We start from the raw sequence: 27,809 nt of genomic DNA on the forward strand, positions 1-27,809 counted from the left end.
CACAGGACAGGTTATATTAACTCTTTGGGAGGAACAATGCTCAGGGCTCCTCATCTGTTTTCCAATGCACCAGTGCAGCGTGAGAGGCACTTTTCAATTGGTTTTTGGTGGTATTGTCAACCACCGTACTGGAGAAAATGATTAATCTCGTAACACATGTTCTAGTCCGATCCTGTGACTGCACAGGTGATTTTAACGATAATATATTGTTCATCATATGTATTATAGATACATATTATTAGATCATAGTTCTCCAAGGTCAAGAGGGAACATTCATGCTCAGTATTTTTGTTTTTACCCACATGTTGTGATCATTTTCGGCCAACAGAGATTACAGGACACTTTGCAGAAAGACAACAATGTTGAAACAGGGTGAATAAAGACAATTCAACCCTAATCGTCATTCAGTCATTCAAATTTAAATAGACGAAAAAACAAATCTGTTGGAGATATTTATACTCAAAGCTTTGTACAGTCAAAGCGGTAAAATATGCAGTGACAAACTGTGAAGACGAGTGAGTTTTGATGTCATATCAACAAAGTCTATGTACTACCAGAACTACTACTTCTAATACCAGCCTGAGCCGGCATTTCAGACCTCTGGCTGCCTGGTGAAGTGAGACAACTGAGCTAACTGGCTTACAGCTACAGTGAACAGCAGTTAACAGTCACTCTGGTGATACGCTGCCATTTACAAATTCAGCAGGTGGCCAATTCGTACACCTTTAAACAAAATGACATGTTTGTAGATATGATTCAGTATGTTTTTAGAAACAAGGAGGTGAATCATCAGTGTTTTTATTCTTAACTGTCCTCCAGAGAACTAATCAGTGTGATTGACATTTCACAGCTCAGATGAACGTGAACGCATGTCATTGCCACGACCTTCACTGTGTCAGTGATTGGCTTCAAAGACTCTCATTTGAATCCCCTAAATGTCCTACACTTTGTAGGTAATCAAGGCGTCGTATTTGCGTTCAAGCGTCCCGCTCAAGGTCAAGGCAATCATTGTTCAGATAATGGAACACACCCGCGTGCGCGCACCCACATCAGCACCGGCCAAAAGATTTTGAATTAGCCCTTAGTTAATGTTTATTTTTCCACATTTCCCTGGGGCTGTTAATTGGCACTTGTGTTATTATAGAGATTTGAAATCTGCATGCTGTGAGCATCAGTCCCGCTCTCTCTCACACACTCATACACCGTGGAAATGTACACACATACAGACTGCTGTTCTCAGTATAAAAACTTGTTGCCATGGTAACAGCACAGCGAGGTGAATAGAGAGCCACACGGGGGGTTATTTCACTCTCATAAACAATCATCGTTGCCTGAGAAGTTTCTCCTCAAGCAAATAATTTGGAATCAGATTATGTAACAGTTTCAAAAACTGCGTGTATTTACAAATAAATACAAACAGAGGAGTCAGTCTGCCTTTTTTGTATTCTGGAATTTTTAAAGTAAAAGTAAATCCATCCCTAAAGTAAATCCATCTTGTGCTACTATTAGCTGAAGTTTCAGAGTGTTCCCAGAACAACATTTGTCTATCTGAGAGGCAAACAAACATCGATAGCTTCTCTTATACGAATTTGTCTTCTTTTACAATATTGATTTTCCAGTATGTAAACTGAATATACTGCTGTTGTACATTCTGTACTTCATTGGTACATTTAGTCTTGCAATATGTATTCTAGCAACAGTTGTTGCAGAGGCTGAAAATGATTTTCTAATTTAATACATAATATAATTATAGTCATTATTATGTCAGGAAAGATTGATTAAACATTTAGCCAGACCCTAACTTGACATTACAAGTGTAGGAGTTTACTCCTGTCTCCAAGCTGCACTGCTCATTATTTTTCATATCAATGGATCAAATGATGGTGTCATGTGGGAGGGGTCCCTCTCAGGGAAGAACAAATTGAATTTCAGTCGAATAATTGAATTTCATTGTTTAGGTTTTGGTCCACAAAGTCTCATCGGTCCCATTTTTTCACCAACACCAGCAGCACAGTTTTCAGTGAAAAGGCTTTTATAAACCCACTGTAGTCAATTACCAAACAGCAGGAACAGATAGCACCTAGCTAGCAACATGTATCACACGGCCAGAGACAAGTGCAAGTTAATAGCAATGTTGCCCACGTCTGCTGGATAAGGAGGCGATAAGGTGATAATATGACAGCTGTGATGTTTTCGTCCTGCTCGTCCTGCTGCCACCAAGTGGCCATGAAGTGAATTAATGCAGCTTTAAAGGTTTTTAAACTTTTCATTACTGTTTTTCCTGTGAGTGGCTTAATGACTAGACTAGACACTAATAGATGAGAAGTTAGGTAATTGTTTCAAGAAGTGAAGCAAAGTACCGACAAATGAAACAGATTAGATGTAAATATAAAACAGTAAAGTTCAGTCTGTATTTGTATTTTAATCAGTCCAGTAAATGCATGCTGTTTTCCTCATTACAGTAAAGGTAGATTATGGCATACACATAAACAGAAGTATTTGTATTAATGTTTGAAAAACATTCTTTTACAGTAGAAGTGCAGGTTTTACACAGAAGGAATTCAGATTCTAATAAAGGTCAGTGAAGCCGGTGAATGAACGAGCAGCCAGTCTTATTGGCTTGTTATTCATGAATACCTGTATGACCACACTTGCCGTTAAAGCTGACCTTCTACAGTATGTATGGAAATAAGTAGTCAGCAGTGAGATGACCTTCCAGCTCAGCCACAGACTGTCACTGTGGTCCCTCTGTCTGCAGCGTTATGTAACAGCTGAGACACACACAATCCAACCACAAGAGGTGTTTTTTTGTGTGTGTGTGTGTGTGTGTGTGTGTGTGTGTGTGTGTGTGTGTGTGTGTGTGTGTGTGTGTGTGTGTGTGTGTGTGTGTGTGTGTGTGTGTGTGTGTGGGCAGACAGGAATGCACAGACGAAAACATACATGTAGAGGTGACTCAATGTCATGGGTGTGTCATCCTTCCTATTACCATGTCCTTCCAAGTTTCCAAGATTAAATCTGATTCATAAATCGATGATTGATGGGTTTATCCCTCTTTGTTTTAATAAAACCTGTCTTCATCTTTTGCGCTGATCTACCTGAGGACAAACATGATTCATCCTGTTCCAGCCTCACAAGACAACAGTGTTTACGTTCCATTAACTGTGACCCATTTGAATGCCTTCGGGTGGCGATATTACCGGAAATAATATCATTCATTTCTTCAAAGTCCTGAAAGTGCTATTAGCCGTTGAGCTTTCCACCGCCACATCCCTCTCATCATCAAGAGCTTCTTCACACACTGTATGAATCATTTCACAGACTTTTCCTGTAAAACTTTTTAAAACAAAAACATATCAAGACATTTGAAAATAACATAAACAGTGAATAATCATATCTTTCTATTGTGATACTACTGTTTTCTTATCTATCATAATTGTGTAAATGTGTGTTTATAAAGTTCAGTAAAATCAGGGCCAATTAGCAGTAAAAGAAGAATGGTTTCTGTGGTTTTACATAGATTTGCTGAACAGAATCCTGTTGTAGGATTGAAATAGCAGCAAACTGCTACTTATAGCCACAGAGAGCGCTGCTGGATAACACAGTCAATGTTACTGACAAGTCTGTGTTAGGCCAACACTAGCTGATCAGTTTGTCAATCAGTGATACATAGTTGTGACTTGTACAATAATGATTCTGTTCGTATACAATTATTAGACATTTTCAAATTTTCTTATAGGAAAACTTAAATCATCACTCATTACGACAACTTATAACCATGAAAACCTCTGTGCCTCTTAAGTTATGATTATTATTTTGCTGCTGTGTGTTCCTGTGTGTTTTTGTCAATTTGCTCATCTCCCTATTATCTCCCATCACCACTCCATCTGACACCCTTTTATCTTTGTCTTCTCACCCATCAGTGCTTCCCAGCATACACCCCTCCCTCACTCTCACCTCTAAATTTCTCTGGAATAGCAGTGTGGTCGGGCTGGGTTCGTGACTGATGGAGCCATAATTAAGCGTTGAGAGATTGTCGCTGGAAAAAGGTATGATTTGACTGTGAATGCGAGGAAATTATTTGATCTCTTGTCACAGGTTGTTCATGATTTGGAAATAATGCAGCAAAAGAGTGACGTACCCCTCTCAGATATGTCAAGCCTGGAGAAGTATAGCATGCAAATGCAAATGTGTGACATGATGACGCGGTGTGATGTCAAAAAGTCGCGGACTACCGACGAGGCGTTTCAGGAGCAGTGTTTTCTATAGGAGAGGGGAGCTTCTGCTGGCTTGGACTTTGAAGACCTTTTTAACTTACAAAATGTTTTACAGGCACAAGAACCTATGAAAAATAATGAAGGGGAAAGAAGAAAGAAAAAACGAAAAATACAAAATATCTCCTTTAAGAAAATGAATATCAAAATGACCATAAGTGATATTTCATAATGCATTTTGCAGATGAACACCAGCTGTGGTCTCTATGGCAACTCCGTTGGAGGCACAAAACACTCTCCGGTCAATGTGTATAAAGGCCAGGTCGTGTCCACAGTGTAACTAGGGAGGGGAGGAGGCTGTGTGTGCTTCCTGGCAGGGTGGTGGTGAGTTGCCGGGCTGGATTTAGACCTTCAGCAGGGGGCTCTGAGCCCTCCACTGATAAGACTGGGAGCACATGTCACTGTGTGGTGTCATTTGTAATGCTGGGTAACCTTTTAAACATGGCCACAAAACAAAAGACCTGTAGGTGTGTTACATTTTGCCTCGATGGCTGTGATGGCACACGTCTGATGTCCGGGACTCAGGTGTCAGTCGGCGAGCCAGCGATGTGCCGAACGTGTCATATTCAAGTCATCATACGCACACGACTGAAAAGACGAGGCAGAAGTCAGATAGGTGATGTCAATGAGCCCATAAATGGATTTTAATGGATTAGCTGTCAGCAGCAATGAGTGGAGAAGAGAGCCGTGAGTGTTTTCTAATCATGATGGGCTGTGCTCTGCGTGCAGATATTAATAGCCACAAAGCAATGTCACTACTAAGTCCCTCGCTCCCCCTGACGGCTTTGTTTTCAAGCACATTCTTTCCATCTTTGTGTTTGCTCTCAACTTATCCTCTGCGATAAGAGGCAAAGCCCCCCTGTTTTTCACTTTTCCACTTGCTTTCCTCTGTCCACACTGCTCAGCGGGAGAAAACAGGATTTGCAAGTGAATCATCAGGTGTTGGTGATGTGTGCTGCACAACTTATTCAAGTGTGTATTTTTAGAGGAGGAATTCAGACTCAGAATTTTAATATTTATTAATGAAGTAATGACACAAACTATTTCTCCATGACTGAATAAACAAGCTGTTCTCTGAGGGAAATAACAGAACACCCCAGAACACTGTTTGAAGCTCGAAAGGTGGCAGGGTCCGCCACATATAAACAAAGTAAACCAGTAGGAAACTGTGTCGTCCTTTAAGCTCAGTTTGCGTATTCCGTTTATTCAGCGATGAAAACAGAGAGATTTTATTTATTTAGGCATAAGAATAATCGTTAGTTAATGAAGATCTTTCTCTTCTGATCCGAATGTCTCCCCCAAAACTGCATAGTGCACCATCAATAAACAAACGCATTGCGAAGTGGGAGGCAGACTCTCTGTGATGAGACGGAAACATTGGACAGTGTGTCATTTAATGGCCGAACCACGTGAGGATCCGATTTCAGGACAAAGGCAAGACGCTCAACATCAACAAAGCAGAACAAACAGACAGATGGAGCAGTGGAGAGCAGGGAGAGTTAAAGAGGAGGAGGAGAGGGAAGCTATTTCAGGGACAGTGCGTCCGATCTGACAACTGTTGCCCCCCCCACCCCACCCTCACCCACTGTTATTTCTCTACCTCTCTCTATCAAATCCCACTCTCTCTCCTGCTCTTAACCTCTGGGCCTTCAATGCCCAAAACTTTTCCGACCACAGGCCCTTCTCTCCAGCGCTCTGTGCGTCTCCTGATAAATATAGAACACTATTAGCCTTTCCCAATGAGCTGTGACACACGTGCACGCCGCCCAACCACGCGTGGGACCGTATGGTATATAAGGCCCGAGGTTGAGGGGCTGCAGGAGAGTGAGAAAACAAATGATCTTAGCTGATTCACACGAAAGAAACAAACAGGAAAGAAAGGAAGACCGAAGTGTATTTTTTCTTGCGTTTAAGTCTCTGGAAGAGGACTCTGCTCTCTCCGCCTCCCACTTCCCTCCCTTTTACTCTCCTCCTCTGCCTCACCCAGCACTCTCAGCCATCCATGAGTGTGACCAACTCCTCTGCCTATCGATCGGAGCGTAGTTTCCACCAGACTTCATCCTCATCCTCATCCTCATCCTCGTCCTCTGGTAACCCATACATGGAGAAGAGCCGGGGACTGTTCACCGAGGACTTTGGCTCCTTCATGAGGCCCGGGAGCGACGCCTTGGGGTTTTCCAGTAAGTTGGAAGCAAATTTGGGTCTCTGTAACTCGTTTTGTATACAAAAGTATTTGGGAGATGACAGCGGGAGCAGGTTGAAGTGATGGCTTTCGGCTGTAAAGCAGATTCGTCTGTGTGCTTGGAAGGGATTTGTTTGAAGTGCAGTGTTTTTCCCCATAAAGCGGCAATAAAACATGTCCGAGGTGACAGTTCAGAGGAGGGAGGTAACAGGCAGGACGGAGTTCAAAAGGCAAAGGGACTTCGGTGTGGAAGATGTGTTTAGACAAACGTGTTTGTGAGCAGGACTACGGCCATGGTGCTGTCTGATGGAATAACAGAAGTGTAAAAATAAATGAAAAGAAAACAGATGTGCAGAAACAGGATACAGTCTAGATTAGAGCTGTATTTCTGTAAAAATCAAGGCACTGTTTTGGCCTTTTCTTCCAGACTTATCAGGCACTTAGATCTGGGAATAATTCACTTTACAGCGCCTGGTTCATCTTCTAACTCCATAATGTGTGGAGCTGGTGTGAACTGCACTGTATCACTTCACTGCTGGCACACACAGACGTGTGAATGTGTGACATCTGAACTTTAAATGGACCCAGTGTCCATATCGTCCGTCCCTCAGGGGCAGAGCAGAATTGTCTGGGAACCATGGTCGGTGTACCATAGGTGCAGCAAAGGAGCCTGAGGGTGGGTGCAGCTAATGGGAAAGCAAGGCCCACACACACACACACACATACACACACTCACACATGCACGCAACCAGGGGAATGCTGGACAGACTGCCAGCAGTGTGACTTCACACACTGAGTATCTGGAATGACGCCTGCATAAGGAATGACCAGATGGTTACCCGGTGACCAGTGTACACACCAAATACATACACACAGACACTTCGAATGATGTCACACACTCAAACGAAGAAGTCAAGTCTGACCTAATACCGCACACACACACACACGCGCGCACGCACATTTCCAGTCTGGCGATATGTGTGTGAGGTCATGATGTGCTACTTCACTGAGCTCAGGATATCACTGTCGTCACTGAGCGGACAATGCATCAGGCTGCAGGATTATCACGTCTCTCCACGGTATCCTGTTACTGCCTGCTGCTGCCATGAACCTGTTTTCTCTTAAAGATTGTTAAAGCTGCATTAATCAATATGCTGCAATGTGTAATGTGAAAGGTCTCACATAATTAGCCCACACATAATTATCATCCAATCATTTTATAAGCAGCAACAGGCATCTTTTTTTTTGGTGACATCTGATAAATCTGTTAGCTACCTGCACAGGACCAAATAGCAAAAAAAAGCTCAAAACTACTTGAGGGAGAGTGGTGACTCAAACATTGTCCTCAGAAGTTAATAGACACCGAAAAACAGAAAATAAAGCAGAATTAATATTGGACTCATATTCTTCAGGTGGAAACACATTCTGAGAAATGCCAGTGATATTTTTTGTACAACAAATTTGCATTCACAGCCTTATAAGGTTAATATTCCATATGTTGGATGCTGTTATTCTAAATGCTGTCTCTATCTGGGCACCAGGACTTGTTTCAGTTCCTTGAAGACGTTTCACTTTCCATTTAAGATACTATTATCGTTCCTCTGCCCCCTAGTGGCCCAGAGAACATTCAATGAATGCAGCTTTAAAGGTCCTTTATTGAGATCACGTCTTTTTTATTAATATAGGCAAGTCTTGGTCCTAAATAAATACTGCTAAAGTATATATGTAAAAAAATAAATAAATATCCACCCAAACCCAAAGATTGATGGACACAACCGTTTTCAGAAACTGTACCTTTAAGGTTGTAATGTCACAACTGCACAATCACCGCCCTCAGCAATGCCCCGTGCACATGGCTGTGACTTTCCAATGACTCTGTAGAAGTGTGTATAGTCACATTACACAGCCAAATGCTGTGATGCTGCCAGATAGAGTACAGTGGAAGACACACTTGGATATAACATAAATATGGATATAAGTTTTTGATGACATGAATTTAAAAAACGTTTGTAACGAACATGTTTGATGTTTTCTGATATGTAAGCTTCCTGTGCAAATTGAGTCAATTATAAAACATGTCAAAGCCACATTCACATTGTCATAAGTCATTTTAACAAGAGTCTCATCAAAAGCACTGGGGTTACTTATAACATTAACAGTGGCTCTGTCTTATTCAAGCATCCCAGTGAGCCATTTTCAAAAAAGAAATAATTTACCCTTCTCAACTGCATTCCCAGGATATACACAGACCCAGGCAAACGTAGCCTCTTTAGAAAGCTAAAAAGCTCAGCTGCCTTTGAGGAAACAGAGAAGTGACCATTAGTCAGCTTATGTTTGTTTCATTTTATGAAAGGACCCAGTAAACAAAAAAACTAATGAAGCCTGAATTACGGATTCTACCATTCAGCAAGGCAGCAAAGCACTCAAGTAATGGCACATGAAATGAAAATAACAAAAGTTTTCACCACCATGAGGAAGTTTCTTAAATAAAGACGTTGTTACACGTCTGTAATTAATCCCTAAAGAAACACCAGCCGCTGGTGTTGTAATTATCACAAGTCTTACAATTACACAAGACGTGGGTTCACCCTCTTTAGCAAGCAGCATAAATGAAAATTCATTGAAAACGAATTGTCAGAGAGAGAAATGCACGTCTCCTCCTGTGTTCTAACATCCTCTCTCATCGCGTCGTGCGTGTAGGTGGCTCTGGAAACATCAAGGCTCTTGGGGATTCGTATCAGTTCACAGTTGACGTGCGAGACTTCTCCCCCGAAGACGTCATCGTCACCACATCCAACAACCAGATCGAAGTTCACGCAGAAAAGGTGGGAAGCTGCAGCTGGGAGTAGATTAATAGCATACCACAGCATCTCTCTTCATTCACAATACTTTAAAGTCACTGCTATCACTCTGCCTTTGACAGCTGGCCCAGGACGGTTCGGTGATGAACACTTTCACACACAAGTGTCAACTACCTGAGGACGTGGACCCCACCTCGGTGACATCATCACTGGGCGCCGAGGGGACCCTAACAGTCAAGGCACGGCGACACCCGGCCAAACACGAGCTCGTACAGACCTTCCGCACGGAGATCAAGATCTAGAGAGGGACGCACCTTCTCATCACAAACCTCTCACCACTTTTTTTTTTTTGTGATTTTATGTTACTTCCTCTATTTCCTGTCTTCACCGAAGCCATTCTACTTTAAACACTCAGAAGTCGGCAGTGTGCTCCATAAGACATGCCACCTTCTCGCTCCATGACTGCAACACGCGCCTGTTGCTGCTCATTTATATATATTCTGAGTTAGCTCACCGTGCTCTGCAGCAATAGGTTAAACCTGCACGTAACATACTGAGACACAGGCGCTCGGACATGTACAGCATTTGTATGAAGACACACACACACACACACACACACACACACATAAACACGCACAGAGAATGATCTGATCAGTTCTCTACTTCCCTCCTGTCCTCTAACACAGGTCTGAAAATGAACATCTGAAATTGACGGTGGCCACGTTTGAACATAATTTATTGAATATTATGATTTGTGTGAATTAAATGGTCCTGTTTTGACAATAAAACATCTGGCAATGTGTGAGCCTTCTGACTGAGGTATGGCATGACAGATTGATTGTAACTTTTTTTTTTTTTTTACTTTAAAGGTGCCATTTGTAAGAAAAGTTGATCTTTGAGTCTCATGCACAACTCGTCATATGAAGTCGTTTCGGGTTTCCCAGCTCATCAAAAACCGACGCTTTGGGATTGCAGGACGCCACCCCAAAGCATCAGAGTTGATAAAGAGACTCAAAAATCATCTTTTCTTACGATTGGCACCTTTAAAAATAACAGTTTTGATTCAAGCTATACACATTTTCAAGACATATCATTGTTATGATGTAATGAGATTTGTTTGTGGTTCACACCCACATTATGCCTGACAGATTGTTACACATGTGGGATTTGTATTAACAACAGCAGTGCTGCACTCTGTGGGAGGCACCAAACTGCACAAAAAGCCAATTCCTACATAATGTTGCTTTAAAGGTGTGGGCCCGGCATTTGGGTACGGATATGGATTCATAACCGTTTTCATAAGTTACTATCACTGTCTTTATTAAACATGCTGATGGGTCTGTGTAACACTTATCAGTTCATCTTTCCATACAGAAAATAAAAAAATAGGAAATTAAAACATTTGGAGAACATTTTCAATTGTTCAGATTTTCTTTTTGTGTAATGTTGGGTTAGAAAAATGTTACACTGAATAATAGAAAATGGGCTGCATTGATTCATCTAATACATTTAATTGTGAAATATTCTGATAATCAGTTAATCTGAGTGTTTTTTAAGAAAAGGGTAAATTATTAATTGATTATCAAATGTGATTATTGTATTTTTTTTTCTCCTCTGGGACAGTAAACTGAATACATTGACATTTGAGGGGTTAATTTAGGCTTTGGGGAGCACTGATTGACACTTTTCTGTATTTTCTGACATTTCAAAAACCAAATTACTAATTGCATGATTGATAAATAACCAACAGATGAATCAACAATGACAACAAGCTGACCATTAGTTGCAGCCTGGAATCAATAATCCATTTTGAAGGTTGATTGATACGACACCATTATTCCTTCACACCATACAGACACATAAAAGGTAAAAAAATAGGGCAAATGCATGCACAAAGACGGAATAAGCAGTGAGCACCGCGAGGCTAGTCTTTAAATCAATTGTGTACAGAGCAGCATTCAGTTTCTGTATACAGGATAGAAGGTGCTTCCATTCAGCTTTTGTCTTTGGAAGCATTTATGAGGCATCTGTCCTGCTTTCACAAGAAAACAATCTCAAAGGCGCCATTCAGGCAAAAATAATCCAGGAGCCTTTGTTATGTGGCTCTGATGTTCTCCACCGGGTTTGAGCCAGGCCTTTGCAGTTTGATAGTTTTGCTCACTGACGAAGGCCACATTATTAAAAACGCACACCACAACGTGATTTATAACGCGGCACTGAAATGAATGTTGTATTTATTGTTCCCTTGAGGGATAATTTGAAGGTGATTCTGTATCTTTATTCTTAACACACGGTTCTCATATAATCCATATTAGTTTGATACTATGGTGATGTCTAATGGCGTGAACATTGATATGATAATACTTGAAACAGCCTAAAAAAAGGACTTAACACACTTTGGATATGTTTAACAAAGGTTCAGCTATAAACTAGGCTGTGTGTGTAACTCAGTTTCAGTTGTGTGCTGCTGCTGGTGGCGCGTGTCAGCCATGCATCGACGCTCTGGCGCCACCACGCGGTCATCATGAGCACAGCAGCGCGCTCACACTGCGCCTGCTCCTGTGATACATCCGGCCGGTCCCTATCAATCGATCAGAGAGAGGAAGATGGTGGCGGATGGAGTGAGCGGGGCAAGATCGATCACCGAAAAACTCGATTGGGTTTGTTTTCCCTAACTGAGTCAAACACTCCGTAACACCGCCTGCTGCAGCAACCACAGCCCGGAGAGAGGAGGCGGTAACGAAGAGGTAATTCAGAAGTCAGTTTATATAAAAATGGCGCTCACGTGAAGCTAAATGACGAGCGAGCTGTGAAAACAACAAGGGATAAAGGCAGGCCCGACCCGACGCTCCGCCATCTTGTCCCCTTCACTGCATGCATGTCAAGGCACGCTGAATTAATCCCTGATAACAAAGCTACAAGGATGGAGGAATTGTAATCGATGCGTTGCACCGTCGGTCAAAACTTTTCCAGATGCTGGATTTTCAGTCACAGAGCGCCACAGCTGCAGCTTACCGACCCAGTGTGTTGTGGGTAGTTGCGTGGCTATCGGTACACCAGCTGAAGCTAAATTCTGGTGTCATTGTGGCCGGCCCGGAGGAACATTAGCTGGCTTTAGCTGTGTTTTGAACGACCGTGTTGCTTCGCTGCTAAAACACAGTTTTGGTGTGACAGCTGTCTCAGGTGTTTTCCATAAAAAAAAAGCCTGACTTGTTATCTGACGTTACACCCATGGGTGCAAACACTACTGCCATTTACTAACAATACAGCACAAACCGGACACACATTATACAAGATGAAGTACTTGCGTGACATTTTTATTGACACACACAGCAAGTATTATAACTGCACAGATGTAAATGCCGTGTGTTTATACAAGCCACTGGCCTAGCCCTGGCTATGGATGTTGATCTGAGTGAATAAATATAAATGATGATAATAAAATGTTATCGATAAGAAATAAACATGTCTACCTGACTGCCATTTCAAATTCTGTGGAGCTTTATTAATGTCTGAATAACTCATATGAGTTTTGTAAGGAACTGTGGTCATAGAATAATATCACAATAGTTTAAGTATATACAGAGATACACAAAATATATCTTGGTATTGTGAAAACTTCTTTAAAAACACACAGCCCCAAAATCCAATATCATAATATTTTTGACCAGATGATGTGAAATCAGTATTGTGAGGATGACTGTTGGTACTTCCACAAAACATTAACACAATTTGATTTTTAATAATTGATAAGTAATAGATTTTGGGTTTTATCATTTAACTCTAACTATTCCCTCTTTTGTCCCTCAATGTTTCATACTAGTCTGCTGTTTTATCTCTGTTCATCTTGTTTATTATCTGCTGTGATGTGCCCTTTGTAACCTTGTTTAGAAAAGTAGTGTATAAATAAAGTTATTATTCGTATTATTCTTATTATCCGCCTTTCCTCATGTTCCACATATGACCTCTTGTTCTTGTCGGCTCTCAACAGAACCTGTGCCTGTGTTTCTGCCAGCGTCTTCCACCGTCCCTGAACCTTCAGGACGATGGAGTTCCCGTGGCACAGTGGGAAGGTGCTGGAGCAGCTAAACCGGCAGCGCAAGCAGGGCCTGCTGTGCGACTGCACCTTTGTTGTGGACGGGGTGGACTTCAAGGCCCACAAAGCTGTGCTGGCGGCCTGCAGCGTCTACTTCCGCACCCTCTTCCTTGACCAGAAAGATGTGGTGCATCTGGACATCAGCAACGCAGCAGGTGGGTCTTCCGGCGCTCTAACCACCATGAAGCCTGTCTTAAACAATGATGGATGTGCTCATCACTGCAGTGTAACCAGACCTGTTTTATTGTTGACTGTCGTTGCAGGTTTGGGTCAGGTCCTCGAGTTCATGTACACAGCCAAGCTGAGTTTAAGTCCACAGAATGTAGAAGACGTGCTGGCTGTTGCCAACTTTCTACAGATGCAAGAAATTGTAAACGCCTGCTCTGCGTACCAGTCGATGGCAAATCCAGCTCCGTCCCTCATAACGCTGGATTTGGCTGTCGGTGAGTGCACATCTTCACAGGCTGCGTAAATACTTAGTATAATTATATTTCTGTATTCACTGCACCGATCCTCTTTTGACTCGAAATTAAGTCATTATCCTCACTTTAATCATTCAGGACCTCAATTTCACAAGTGCTGAATGAGGTCAGAAATGTGTTGCTGGTGTTCAAAGGGTCGGATGAGGTTAACAACATCACAACAACGTGTATTTAATTGATTTAATGCTGTAATCTGTTAGATTGTATCTGTCATTTCATTACATGAGGTTCCCTAATTTTATTCTGCATGTGGTAAAGTATTTCCACCTGTTATTAGCAGTCGTCATTACATACAGCATTCCTTATCTGACTTATAAAGAAACAATAAGATAGAGCTTTAAATGTTAAACAGTTTTTAGCTGCAATTAATTAGAATTTATTGGAATTTTCCTCTGAGAAAATCTTTCTCTGATATGACAATTATCATATTCGATGTCCTAACATTTTGGGTAAAACTAAACAGTCTACTTTGGTTACGCTGTGCTGTCGGTTCAAACGCACTTTCATACAATTTTACGTTGCAGTCTGAGTGTAGAATGTGGAGCCCGATATCCAGGACTTGTCCACCATTTTCTACTAAAATAAAGAAACGTCTATTTTTGTCTTTATCATCCCAGAAGAGAAAACAGATGTCGGAGAACAGCAGGAGGAACTCAAGGGCGACTTGGCAGAAGTGGCATCCCAAGCAGACGTTAGTCATGCCAGCCCCCCCACAGAGGATAAAGAGCCCACACAAAATCAGGAAACCCTAAAGGATGTAATCCCTCCTGAAACACAACAGCCCGTTTGTCAACCCAGCCCGGCCAGAACCCACTCAGGCCGAGGGCGACCGCCTAAAACCACCGTTGTCACTGCGCAGAAGAAGACTTCTGTAAAGAAGGAGGAAGAGAAAGCTGCACAAAATGCTCCTGGATCTCAGGGTGACCCGTCTGACACTGACTACACGCCCAGTAAGGACATAAATATAACATGACCTTCAATTGATAAAGTGTTGGTCTTTTCATTTGACCGAAAAATTAAGAGATATTTTCTCGTTTGCAGAATCACAGTTGAAATCTGCTGGCAGCTCATCGTACATGAGCTCTCGGGGGAGAAGGATCAGAAAACCTCCTCGACGAAACTTCCCGCCTGGTGAGGAGGTTTGCTCTGGTTTATCAACCAAAACAACGTCCTTTTCCTTTAAGCTTTGACCTGATTGTGAAATACCAAGTGTCATAACACAGGGATATGTTCCAGGCAGGACGATGTCAAGGAACATGATAGTTTTCAAAATGAAATGAAATTGTCAATCAGTTTTTGTTTTAGTCAGGCATCAGTGACAGACTAACAGTTTTATAATTGTCTGTCTGAAACCTGCAGACACTTTACTATCATGGCAATTGCCACTTTCAGTCAAGACTCCAGACAGTGTGTCATTTTCAAGAGCCTTATTGTCGCCCTCGTAGACAATGACTCAGAGGATGAAGGCACCTCAAAGAAGAAAGCTGAGGAGAAGGCAGTGGAGCCAGAAGAAGTGGCCGGAGAGCAGGGGGAACAGGAGGAGGGCGACGGAGAGGCTGATAATGATGAAGAGGAAGCTGGAGAGGATGACAGCGAGGTTAGCCAGCCGGAGGGAGGAGCCGATTCGAGCAGCGAGGGAGAGGGCAGACAAACGGCGTCGACGTCTATGAGCAGCCGGTCCGAGTCGAAGCCTTACAGCTCAGTGACGCACAAATGTGAGGTGAGAAATATCAGTCCGGCTGCAGGAGAGGATGAGCAAAGGAACTTATTTTCTTTTGTCTTTTTGCCAAATTTAATGCTGTTCTTAGCTTGTGCATGAAGGTTAATATTATTAACTCAAGCTGTGGAATAGCACTACTCATCACAGTAGTAACAAAAGGCCCTAGACCCACTGAGCTGTTCTGCCTAATGAGTTCTCCAGAGGTGTCACAACTAATACACATGCATCAAACAAAACATGTCGGGGATACTTGGAGGGTTCATCCAAGTCTTGGGGGTAAAGGGAGTTTTGTGCAAATGTTGGTTACAGTCACATACAAGTATTTGCAATAAAATCACTTAAATAAATAAAATTCATGTTGAATTTATCAATTGTTTCTCTGTAAATTGTCAGAGAATGGTAAAAGTTGTTGACCAGTGTTTCCATAAAACCCAGTATGAAGCCTTCAAATGTCTTATTTTCCACAACACAAACACACAGAAACCAGAAAATATTATCGTTGAAGAACCTGGTTTCAGAGAATTTTGGCTTGAAATACGTTTGTTCAGACTAACAAATTGATTACCGTTGCAGCTCAGGAATGAAAATGTTCAGCTCACTCGATATCTTTTCCTCTTTCCAGGACTGTGGGAAGAAATTCACCCACACGGGTAACTTCAAGAGACACATGCGCATTCACACTGGAGAAAAGCCGTTCAGCTGTCGGGACTGCAACAAAGCCTTCTCTGACCCTGCAGCCTGTAAAGCCCACGAGAAAACACACAGGTGAGTTACACACATTGAGCTTACCTGCTTACTCCTGCCTGCCTGCTGTCACGTGTGTGTCTTAAAATCGAGCATCCCGTCACCTCCCAGCCCTCTGAAGCCATACTGCTGCTCGACCTGCGGAAAGAGCTACCGACAGATCAGCCTGCTCAACCTGCACCGCAAACGGCACACGGGCGAGGCGCGCTACAGCTGCGAGGTGTGCGGCAAGCTCTTCACCACATCTGGCAACCTAAAGCGCCACCAGCTGGTGCACAGCGGAGAGAAGCCATACCACTGCGACTTCTGTGACAAGGCCTTCTCCGACCCCACGGCCAAGATGCGACACCTGGAGACACACGACACGGAGAAGGGCCACAAGTGTCCGCACTGCGAGAAGCGCTTCAACCAGGTAACGTCACGTCCGGGAGGGGTTTTGTTTTGTGGAAAATCAGGAGCCATAACAGCTGTGAATATGAAACATATTATAACGTTCAAGTATTTCAAACTGTGACATTTTTCAAACAAATGTTATGATATATTTCATTGTAGATAACCAGAGTTTGTTTGCGAAATATACACACTTTACATATCGAGTGCTTTAACTTGTTGCCTGATGTTGTCGTTTGTTTGTGTTGTAGTTTGGAAATCTGAAGGCTCACTTAAAAATCCACATCACAGACGGACCTCTCAAGTGCAAAGAATGTGGCAAACAGTTTACCACCTCGGGTAAGAAGATAGTACGGAGCTTATGATTTCTTAACTTGTGTTTTGAGGTTGACGTTGTTCACTGAAACAAACGACCGACTCTCTGTTTCTCAACAAATTTAAATTCTACCCAAAAACAAGATGACTGGTTCTTCATGATTATAAATTGCACGTTTTTGTGTTTGGAGTTTGATTTGACAAGTGCATTTATGATGAATATTATTTTTAGCTGCAAACCCCCTTGCGCTGCCAAAACACGAGTTCTGGGCCCCATGTTTACATGTTTTAGTGTGTGAATGATCCAGTAGATAACCTCAGCCATTGTGGCGGCAACATCCACGCAGTGGCAACAATGAAATTCTTTTGGGAAAAATTGGCCCTCAAAGTCAGTCAACTAAACTGCAAAGTAAACCCATAATTCAGTGCGTTAGATGTGAAAAACTTCTGGCACAGATTGCTTTTGACCAAACAAGAGTTGGTGATTGCTGGAGAGATGATGGTAAAATTACTGTTTCTGAAAATGGAGTCTGGTGGATTTGGCGAGAGCAAGATAACGGCTTCTGGTTAAACAAAAACAACTGTTTGGCTCCATCTCCGTAGAGATCCTTTCCATAATGTTGTTAGACACTACGAGCAACAATCTTAGCCTGTCAGTGGCAAAAACAAGCACTTTTCTGAACTTACTTAACAGTGGAAGTTGCTTTCAAGGATTAAGCTGCAGCCATTGCAGGCTGAGACAATCTACTGGACCAATTCCAAAAATCCCAAAATATCTTATCAGTGGTGTTAACACAGTGGTGAAACTGAAGTACAGTTAACTTGTCACACACATCCCTGCTGTACTGAGCCAAATACCGGAGTGAGATTTTGTTTGTGTGCAGAGATCTACATGTAACATAAAGTCAGCTGGAAGGCAGGATCAGTACATTGAAAGGTAAAGCTCCATCTGAGCGTTATCTTTAAATGTACTGATCCTCTGAATATGAGATACTGTATAATCTCCTCCTGATATCAACCCTTTCATACATTTAAATGTTATTTTCAGCATTCAGAAGAATTCCATCGAGTATCCTCTGACAGACATTAGTCAGATGTTTTTTTGTTTTTTTTTAATCTGAAGCAAACACCGGCTGCTTTCAGTTTGTCTGCATGGTATTTAAAGGAGGCTGACTTCTGTAGTTGTGTCTTTGCTTTGAGGCTTTCGGCCTGACCTTTGTGTGATGGTGTCTGCCTTTTAGGAAATCTGAAGAGACACCTGCGGGTTCACAGCGGGGAGAAGCCCTACATCTGTATGCACTGTCAGAGAGCCTTCAGTGACCCTGGAGCTCTGCAGCGGCATGAACGCATCCACACAGGTTCTCCCATGACATTCACACACACACACACACTGTGGAATTTGAAGGCAGCATACGCAAATATTATCTACACCCAGCAGCCACAGTGATATTGTAATTCATGTTTCACAGGAGAGAAGCCCTGCGTCTGCCTGATTTGCGGCAAGGCCTTCACCCAGGCCAGCTCACTCATCGCTCACGTACGCCAGCACACCGGAGAGAAGCCCTACGTGTGCGATCGCTGTGGCAAAAGGTCAGCAAGCAGATAAGTCAGTGCTGTAACAGAAGGCTCATTATTCAGACTCCCTTGAACTTGAAAATAACCTGAGATTCTCTAATGAGGAGATTTGAAAATATGTGTGGAGAGAACAGAGAACATCAGATATTGGTTCAAAGTCTTATCTTGTATAAGGAATAATGGGAATTGTTTTATGTAGTCTAACATTAAAAAGTCATTTACCAACAAGAAATTCCAATTTAAAACTGCCACTATGAGGGCTCACAAATTAGAATTGTCCTCAGGCCTGAAATGCTATGTCAGGCTAGTAGATCAATCTGATGGGACAGGCAGAATAAAACATATTTTTGAATGTTTGTTTCAGTGTATTTTGACACACTGTGTCCTTTCCAGATTTACTTAAAGACTAAATGGCTTATTAACTTATTGACTCATGTTTTTTTGTGATTCGACAATTGTACATAAATAATACAGTTTTTATTATTAGGGCAAGTAAAAGTCGATCTGGGACAAGTAGATGTCTTACCCAGCAGCCCGACCACACAGTACCATTGACCTTTGCTATAAAGTACTAAGTGGGAAAATATGTTTGTTTTCTTCATTTGAATTATAGTGAACTGACCGTTTAAATGCTTAACATTGTATGTCCCTCTCTGGACAGGTTTGTGCAGTCCAGTCAACTGGCCAATCACATTCGGCATCACGACAATGTCCGACCACACAAGTGCCAGATGTGCAACAAGGCGTTTGTTAATGTGGGAGACCTGTCGAAGCACATTATCATTCACACAGGTAAGGACTTGATGAGCGTCAGGTAATTATGGGGCTTTGGAGCTCCACATTGAGCAGAGCTCACAGCTTTCAACTTTTTAATCTTCAGTTGATGACTTCTCTCTGTCTTGCTGTCTCAGGGGAGAAACCATTCCTCTGTGATAAATGTGGCAGAGGGTTCAACCGGGTCGACAATCTGCGCTCCCACGTCAAGACCGTCCACCACGGCAAGGCCGGCATGAAGCGGCTGGTGGTAGCCGGGGGCAGTGCTGACGAAGGGGCCGACGGGTGCTTGGGGGCGTCCACATCGGACGAGATCAACATAGTCACCGTCACCACGGAGGACATCGTCACCCTGGCGACAGAGGCCTTGGCAGCCAGTGCTGTGGCTCAGCTGACAGGTCAGAGAGCATCTTTGAGGATGATCTCAGTGATTTTATGGGGAAATGTTGATGTCCTGTACAAATTCTGCATATACTGCCATGACCTTCTGTGGACAATAAAATAAGAATGAAGGATTAAAGGGCTGAGACAGTGATGAGTGTTTGTTGACCTCGTGTCACGTGTTTGTTTACAGTAGTTCCAGTGGCTGCATCAGTGTCTGCAGATGAGACGGAGGCTTTGAAAGCTGAAATTAACAAGGCAGTAGAGAAAGTGCAAGAAGCAGGTAAGACTGCAGGGAACTCACCACACAGTATGAACTTGAATATGTCATTCCATTAGGAAACCATACAGACAATGGGATCAGGAATGGCTAAAGCAAAACAGGATATGAGGTAAAGGTTGCAGCAGTAGCAGCAATATTCCATACTGAGCCACCATCTGCATTTGAGCAGAATTGGTGTGCTGGTTGACTCATCATCGTTGTAAACTAGCAACAGTTCTAACAGAAACAGCTTAAACATACTACAAGGAACATTTAACTGGTTGTGAATCAGTCTCTGATGCCTCTTTATAACCTACTCTCATAAGATTAACACTACAGCCCAAAGAAAGAAGCCACTCTGTAGCCTGGTGGTACGGTACTTAAACAAAACTAATATTGTCATATCACAGTTATTAATCTAACATAGCCAGAATAGATGCTTTGATTCATCATCATGTATCTTAAAAAAAGTGTTTAAAAAAAGAGAAAGAGTAACAAAAATATCAAATTTGACTTCACTCACTCTCAAAAATATTCACTTGCTGGATCAAGATTTATATGATATGAGGCTCCTTTGTCTACAGGGGCTGCCAGAATCAACAAGATCCTTGTAGAAGCTTTAAGGCCAAAATATTCTTTCTTTATATTTTCTTTGCTTGAACAGACATATGAAGCTTAGACTTGCTACATGATAATCATCACAACTGAAAATCGTTGAACTACACACTGAAGTGAAATTGATGCCAGTAGCGGGTTAGTGACAAACAAATAATTGTCTAACTTAAGCAACATTTGTATAAGTTTGTGGCTGCAGTGTTGCCTTTGATTAGATAAAAGTAATAAAAAGGTCTATTTAGTAGCTGTTGTGCAGAGTTTGTTACTTTCTCACTGAATTGTATGGTTTTAAGGACTTTTTGACCAGAAAGCTGCGGTCCAGGCTTCATTCATGACCATGGAAACATCTGTTGAGAGAGCAATTCTGCGATTACGGTGATTTGTCTGTGATGTTTACTGTCATGGATTACCTTTGTCAGGGCTGTAAAAGTTGATTTCCACTCCATTGTTATGAAAACTATGCAATATTTGTAGTGCAGTACGTGGCCTACAATATGCATAAACACAAATATGACACTTGAAATAATACATAACCTTAATTGTGAAATGTCTGAAGGGTAAATTGGTTTGATCATTTTGAACAGTTGCTGTTATAACGTTTATGTTAGTATGATATTATGTGCAACTGTGTTTAGTTTCATTCTGAGCCAGATCATTTACAGGTTAGTACATAGATACAGAGGCTTCATCTGTAAATGGAACACAATGTGAGAAATGTGATCGGCTTACTTCTTGTGTTCTCAGACCCCAACACCCAGATCTTGTACGCTTGTGACTCGTGTGGTGATAAATTCTTGGACGCCAGCTCCCTAGCCCAGCACGTACGCATCCACACAGCTCAGGCCTTGGTTATGTTCCAGGCAGATTCCGACTTCTACCAATACACCACGGCCACCACTGCTGAGGGGGATTCTGCTACAACATGGCAGCCCTCTGCTGAACAGGTCATCCAGGAAGGAGGGCTGATCTTCCGTGCCCAGGGTGGAGAGGCAGAGGCAGAGGCAGAGGCAGAGACAGAGGGAGGGGTGGTAGAGGAGAGACAAGAACAAGAGGAAGGGTCAGGAGAGGTGATTCATGAGGAGGGGAGGGAGGGTGGAGAGGTGGAAACTCACACTGAGCTTCACACAGAGGAAAGCGATGAAGCTGCAGCAGAGACAGAGGAGGAGAAGGGAGAGCAGATGGAATGTGAGAGTCAGGCGTAGTGGGACAGATGAATGTAGAAAATATGAAATGTAACAGAAATCTATTTTGTACAGCAGAAGGAAATACAGGAAATGAAGTGAGTTGCTGAAGCGTCATAGTTTCAAACTGCCAGGACACTGGATTCATAACATGTGACACTTTTTAAACACCTTAGTATGTAAGGTCATAAAATGTGTTTTCATCAGTCCTTATTTCAGGAAATTAGGTGAGATCCAGTAAATGTTGTAGATAATTCTTTCACAGATGGTTATACTACCAGTATAGTTTGTTTATTTTTAGTCTGAAATGCAGGACTGTGCATTGTCTAAATGTTTAAAACATTGAGATCACAGTTCTGTCTTCTCTAATATATCTTAAAGAAAGTCCTTTGTGGTATGTACATTTTCCTTAAAAAGCCAACAATATTGTTATATATTGTACTTAGTTAAAGTATTTTCATGAAAAGCACATTATACAGAGATTATCTACACAAACATACTGTAAGGGAGTACTAAGATTTAACTTGGGTTTAGTTATCACTTCCTCTTTTTCCCAGAAGTGGGATGTCATGTATTTGTTTACTGGCAAACACTGTAAATGCTGTGGATGTATGATATTTGTATATTTATGTGGCCTCTAAAAAAGTCTTAAGTCTGAGAGAAGATTTGAAATTAAAGAAGTGTGTGGTGATTACAGCTTGTCAATAATTCCCTGTTTCACATTGATCCCAAGACAGCTTTTTCCTGGTATTGCTTTAAACTGGCTACTTTGTTTTTCTTTTTCTTAGACAGATATTTTATCTGTTTATAACAACGCCTTTTAAGATGTCCTATTAAATATCCGTTACATTTTAGACCCACCGGTTGTCATCATCTGATCAATAAAGAATCATCACGCAGTCGGACTACCCTTGTGTTGTGCTGTTGATTTTTAAAGTAACACTGTGCTGTCATTTGTTTCTTCAAAGGTTAACACTGCTAATGCACAGTTCCTGAAATGCAATAGAGTTGGGAAAGGTGTGTTACAGCTTTGTTAAATAATAAAATAAGAAATATTATGCATTTAAAGGGAATATAAAATAACTTTTTATTGCATATTCACTCATTGTATTTAATTGGTTGTTTTAAGCCAAATTATTGTTAACCATACTGCATCCTTAAAATAAACAACCAGAAAACGTGATTATTTAAGCCATTTAGGCAATTCAACTCATGATAAAGTCAATGAATTATTTATATTGATCATGATTATTCAATAAGTATGACTACCCAGTTCAGTCCCTTGGTATGTATTCTTCCGTGGTTGTCAGTCTTATAATAAATCTTGCCTCCCATTGGCGGAGTGGCACTCAAGTGAGACGCGTTACTCTCTGTGATTGGCTGGATCTCGGGGTCAAAGTGAAGTCGGCTGCTAACGCTGACGTCGACTTCTGCAGCAAAATGGCGTCGGTGACAGTGGTCATGCAGACGAACCGGTCCAGTTCTATATCATCGTCCAAAAGACGAACAGGAACAATGAGCCAGAGGAGGTTCAGACTTTTGGACAACAGTGTCCTTTTATTCCTGTCGTTAGCGTCCATGTTGCATTGCGCTCTGGCTGACGGTAAAACGTTGGTACTGCTGGACAACCTCAACATCAGAGACACCCATTCAATCTTCTTCCGCAGTCTGGCAGGTCGGTGCGAGATTCATGCTTGTTTCATCCATAATTACCCTTTTTGTCTTGTTATAGCTCCCTGTTGTTCTGAAACTAGTTCTCCGGTTGTGAATACAGAGTTTTGGACTCAAACGTGTAGAATTGGTCTTTATGTAGCGCAGCTAGCCTGCTAACGTCACGTAGCTATTATGTTCAGTGTGTCTGGCTAAACTCAGTTCAGGCCTGTGGCAGTTTAATGTGTTTCCAACCTAATAATGGTCGTATACGTGTGTATTTACGGCCACTTGTATTGCATTGAGTCGATACGGAGCCCCTCTTCATTTCGGCTAACTTAAAGCACGCCAAATGATGTTGCATAAGGTTGTTAACATATTATCCTGAATAGAATTCACTTGCTGATATACTTTAATTAGGCTTGCTAATGCCTTTACAGCTATGTTCTTTAAAGCATTTTCTGTCAGATACATTGTGTAGCTGAAATGGCACACTTTCCCATATGGGTTGTAGAGTTTGACAATTAAAGGCAAGAAATCCTATGAAGAGTTAATGCATATCATATATGTATATGGGGAGCTATGGCATGCAGCACTTGCTATTACTGCAAAAGTGCATGACATGTTTCAGTGCAGCTGATATTGTATTTCTCTTTTCAGATCGTGGCTTTGACATCACATTCAAGACCGCTGATGATCCCTCCCTGTCTCTGATCAAATACGGCCAGTTCGTGTATGACCATTTGATCATCTTTGCGCCATCAGTTGAAGGTAAATTTCACGTTTTTTTTTTTTCCTCAAAATCAACTATGTAATTGCATGCATCATCATTGTCTCAGTGTATCAAAAACAATTTCCTATTCTTACCACCTGTAGACTTTGGAGGAAACATCAACGTGGAGACTATTACATCTTTCATTGATGGTGGAGGAAACGTGCTGGTTGCTGCCAGTTCTGATATTGGTCAGTTGATTTGGAGTTTTGGCTGTAACATTAAATAAGATACTGTGATATTTTCCTGTATTAATGCTCTTCTCTTGTTACACAGGTGACCCCCTGAGGGAGCTGGGCAGTGAATGTGGCATCGAGTTTGATGAGGAAAAGACTGGTGTCATTGACCATCACAACTATGATGTGTCTGACCCTGGAGAGGTAAGCAGAATTCTCTTCAGACAGCAGGCATGTCCCGTTAAACCAATCCAGTCTTTATAACTAACGTGTTTTTATTTACAAGTGATCTTTCTCATCTCCAGCACACCCTGATTGTTGCTGATCCAGAGAACCTGCTGAAGGCGCCAACTATTGTGGGAAAACCCACCAATAGACCTGTTCTGTTCAAGGGTGTTGGGTAAGTACAATATGATTTAAAAGTGTATTACTCTATTACGACACCATAACATTCAGTATGTTAAAGCTGTTGACATTCCATAGCAACAGAAAAGACTTTAACTTGCTGTCTTACATGTTGTTTACACATTTGAAGTTATTACTATATAGACAAACAACTACTCCATCACCTCCTGAGGTCTGTTTTTCACAGAATTCTCCCTGTAATTGGCTGTAGCAGAGACTTTTCAACAACATTTGATGTGTCACCTGTAGTGTATCGTTTAACTAAAACTGACCCCACCTCCCCTTTCAGCATGGTGGCCGACCCAGAAAACCCTCTTGTCCTGGACATCCTTACCGGCTCTTCAACCTCCTACTCCTTTTTCCCTGACAGACCCATCTCTCAGGTACGAGCACTGAACATAACGTCAGATTATTAATTTTAAATAATTTTATTCGGAAAGAAATGTAACCACATAATATATTGATTATATTTTTTGTGCTCGCTCTCCAGTATCCCCATGCTGTTGGCAAGAACACCCTGCTGATCGCCGGCCTTCAGGCCCGAAACAACGCCAGAGTGGTTTTCAGCGGCTCCTTGGATTTCTTCAGCGACGCCTTCTTCAACTCTGCTGTGCAGAAGGCCACACCTGGCTCCCAGAGGTAGTCTTCACTGTTAATTACATCCCTTCTGTTTCTGTCTGCTAAAACCAGACAATATTTCATAGATATAATCAGTGACATCCTTACTACTTTTGGTTTTGTTGCCATGTGAACTGAACAGCTTTTGTGTTACTGCTTGATTGTGTTTAATGCTTTAATAAATGTATATGCATACTATTCTTTCTTGAACTCATCCAGCTTATTATGGAAAAAATGCATTGAAGTGTTAAAGTATAACATCTATTACATGTGTAGTTAGTGTGTAATGGGTATGACTTTAAAGACTGTTCATTATCTTTTATAGTACACTTATGGTTAGATTTGGTAAAAATGCTGTTTCAGAGGCCAACTCTGATATTTTTAGGTTGCCTGCTCACAGCAGCTATTTCTTACTGCTTGGCAGTAAATGCACTCTTACCTCCTACTGACAAACAGCAAGTTATTGATTGACTCAACTTCAAATCTGCAGTAAAACAGACTACATCCCATCAGATTTGGATGACCCTCACTTGACTAAATTACATTCTTATTTTCATAAAAATTCCGTATCAGTCTCCTGTGGTTGATGTGCTGCTTGTCATGGTCTTTGATAGGCACGAGCAGACCGGGAACATGGAGTTGGCTGAGGCTCTGTCTCGCTGGGTGTTCAAGGAGGCTGGAGTCCTCAGGGTGGGAGCTGTTACCCATCATCCTGTCGGAGAGACCACTCCCCCTGCAGCGTACACCATCACTGACCTTGTGGTGAGTTTGAGATCGATGATTCATATGAACATACATCACCTTGAATATGTTTGTCTAGCCTGAATCAGTGGCTGTGTATTTGTATGCGTGTATATATATATATCAATAAGTGTGAAACTGTCCCATGCAGGAGTACAGCATCGTCATTGAGATGCTGTCTGAGGGCCGTTGGGTTCCATTTGATGGAGATGATATTCAGCTTGAGTTTGTGAGGATCGACCCCTTCGTCAGGACTTACCTCAAGAAAAATGGTATGTTGCTGTCATCATAACAATACACAGTCCTGATGAATTAACTTAGATTATTGCTTTTACAACTTAAATACATCGGCTATAAATGCTGTGTTGTCTTTCCTCTAGGTGGAAAATATAGTGTCCAGTTCAAGTTGCCCGATGTGTACGGAGTCTTCCAGTTCAAGGTGGACTACAACCGACTGGGATACACACACCTGTACTCCTCCACTCAGGCAAGATAATCAGAAAGTTTACTTACCCTTGAAATAGCGGTATGGATGTAGAACGTAAATCTCCATGCATGGAAAGTGAAAAATGCACACGTTAGGACAGATATGCCAGGGATGACTCATTTGTAGTCTATTTAATTTTGTCAATTAATGGAGATGGATGTTAACAATGTTGCCTCCCGTCTTATGAGGCGTTCCAGGGAGTACATTTGTATATTCGTAAATTTACCTTCTTGAGTGCTGTGGCATGGAAGATGTTCTTCTCACTTACTATGCATTTGAGGAGCATTCTCACACGTATGGCAGGCTAACTTCTACGTTGTTGTTGTTTCCTTATCACAGGTATCCGTGCGTCCCCTGCAGCACACTCAGTACGAGCGCTTCATCCCCTCAGCCTACCCATACTACGCCAGCGTCTTCTCCATGATGGCAGGACTCTTTGTCTTCAGCATAGTCTTCCTGCACATGAAAGAGAAGGAGAAGTCAGACTAATGCAGAGAAACAACGGGGAAGCCACGGGTGTTGACAAGATTCTAGAATTGAACTTATGGTGTGAAGAGTTGAAATTGAATGTCCTTCTTCACGCAGGGACTTGGACTGCAGTCCTCAAAATACAGTATCTCTTCAGTTATTGGGGCACTCAATGACTAGGGGACTGGAGGCCAAAAGTGGTGATGACTGTAATGCAGTGGTTCAGTTTTTTGTTTTGCTTTTTTTTTTTTTGTACTCTGAAATCACTCAAAGGCCTGTAAATGTTCTGAAGTCAGTCAGCATTTGTATAAAATTTGCTTTACATTTGATAAAAGTAGAGCACTCTTCTTGGAGCATGAATCAAATCCATATGAAAATTTGACCCACATTTTCTAAATCGGGAAAGGTTATTGTGTTAACTACATGCACTGAAAATGCCAACTGTTCTTATTTGTTTGATAAGACCTCAATGTGTTTCCAAAAAAGTTGGAATCATCTGAATAAAACACTGACATTCCACTCAGTAGAAATGATATCCTTTTTCAACATTACATAATTGTGCTGTCATTTTCCTAATAGACCCTGATAGATGGTGTTTTTTATTTTATTTTGTTCGACATGTTCTGTTAGGATTGTAACGTGTGATGCTTAAAAGGGTCATTGTGTAATTTCGGAGAGGAAATTCAAATGCAGAATCTTAATA

At 41.8% G+C, this 27,809-nt stretch overlaps 3 protein-coding genes and 1 long non-coding RNA gene across 5 annotated transcripts; 3 read left to right on the top strand and 1 right to left on the bottom strand.

The window, feature by feature from the left end:
- Window positions 1-3,964: 3,964 nt before the first annotated feature.
- Window positions 3,965-9,147, bottom strand: LOC119022852. Its single transcript, XR_005076085.1, has 4 exons — window positions 8,248-9,147; window positions 4,748-4,859; window positions 4,139-4,339; window positions 3,965-4,036 (listed from the first exon to the last, which is right to left on the bottom strand). It is a non-coding gene; the product is annotated as an uncharacterized LOC119022852 (long non-coding RNA).
- On the top strand, window positions 5,984-10,601 carry hspb7 (heat shock protein family, member 7 (cardiovascular)). The gene is made up of 3 exons (XM_037104220.1): window positions 5,984-6,451; window positions 9,154-9,278; window positions 9,377-10,601. The coding sequence occupies exons 1-3, from the start codon at window positions 6,274-6,276 to the stop codon at window positions 9,554-9,556; spliced, it is 483 nt and encodes a 160-aa protein (XP_036960115.1). The 5' UTR covers window positions 5,984-6,273; the 3' UTR covers window positions 9,557-10,601.
- Window positions 10,602-10,809: 208 nt separating this feature from the next.
- On the top strand, window positions 10,810-22,694 carry zbtb17 (zinc finger and BTB domain containing 17). Of its 2 annotated transcripts, none has more exons than XM_037104217.1 (15): window positions 10,810-12,001; window positions 13,246-13,505; window positions 13,614-13,793; window positions 14,450-14,782; window positions 14,874-14,963; window positions 15,278-15,552; window positions 16,175-16,317; window positions 16,408-16,708; window positions 16,938-17,025; window positions 18,243-18,359; window positions 18,471-18,591; window positions 19,238-19,368; window positions 19,488-19,748; window positions 19,925-20,014; window positions 21,353-22,694. In XM_037104217.1, the coding sequence occupies exons 2-15, from the start codon at window positions 13,301-13,303 to the stop codon at window positions 21,808-21,810; spliced, it is 2,793 nt and encodes a 930-aa protein (XP_036960112.1). In that variant the 5' UTR covers window positions 10,810-12,001; window positions 13,246-13,300; the 3' UTR covers window positions 21,811-22,694. The 2 variants fall into 2 exon arrangements, with proteins under 2 accessions (XP_036960112.1, XP_036960113.1); XM_037104218.1 differs by having other exon boundaries at window positions 13,270-13,505.
- A 500-nt stretch (window positions 22,695-23,194) lies between these two features.
- Window positions 23,195-27,632, top strand: ddost (dolichyl-diphosphooligosaccharide--protein glycosyltransferase subunit (non-catalytic)). The gene is made up of 11 exons (XM_037104219.1): window positions 23,195-23,464; window positions 24,100-24,210; window positions 24,316-24,402; window positions 24,488-24,591; window positions 24,693-24,787; window positions 25,082-25,175; window positions 25,283-25,431; window positions 26,025-26,172; window positions 26,303-26,423; window positions 26,532-26,638; window positions 26,978-27,632. The coding sequence occupies exons 1-11, from the start codon at window positions 23,230-23,232 to the stop codon at window positions 27,125-27,127; spliced, it is 1,401 nt and encodes a 466-aa protein (XP_036960114.1). The 5' UTR covers window positions 23,195-23,229; the 3' UTR covers window positions 27,128-27,632.
- The last annotated feature ends 177 nt before the right edge of the window (window positions 27,633-27,809 follow it).

This window comes from Acanthopagrus latus, chromosome 7 (genome assembly GCF_904848185.1).
Source record: "Acanthopagrus latus isolate v.2019 chromosome 7, fAcaLat1.1, whole genome shotgun sequence".
Classification (NCBI taxonomy): Eukaryota; Metazoa; Chordata; class Actinopteri; order Spariformes; family Sparidae; genus Acanthopagrus; species Acanthopagrus latus.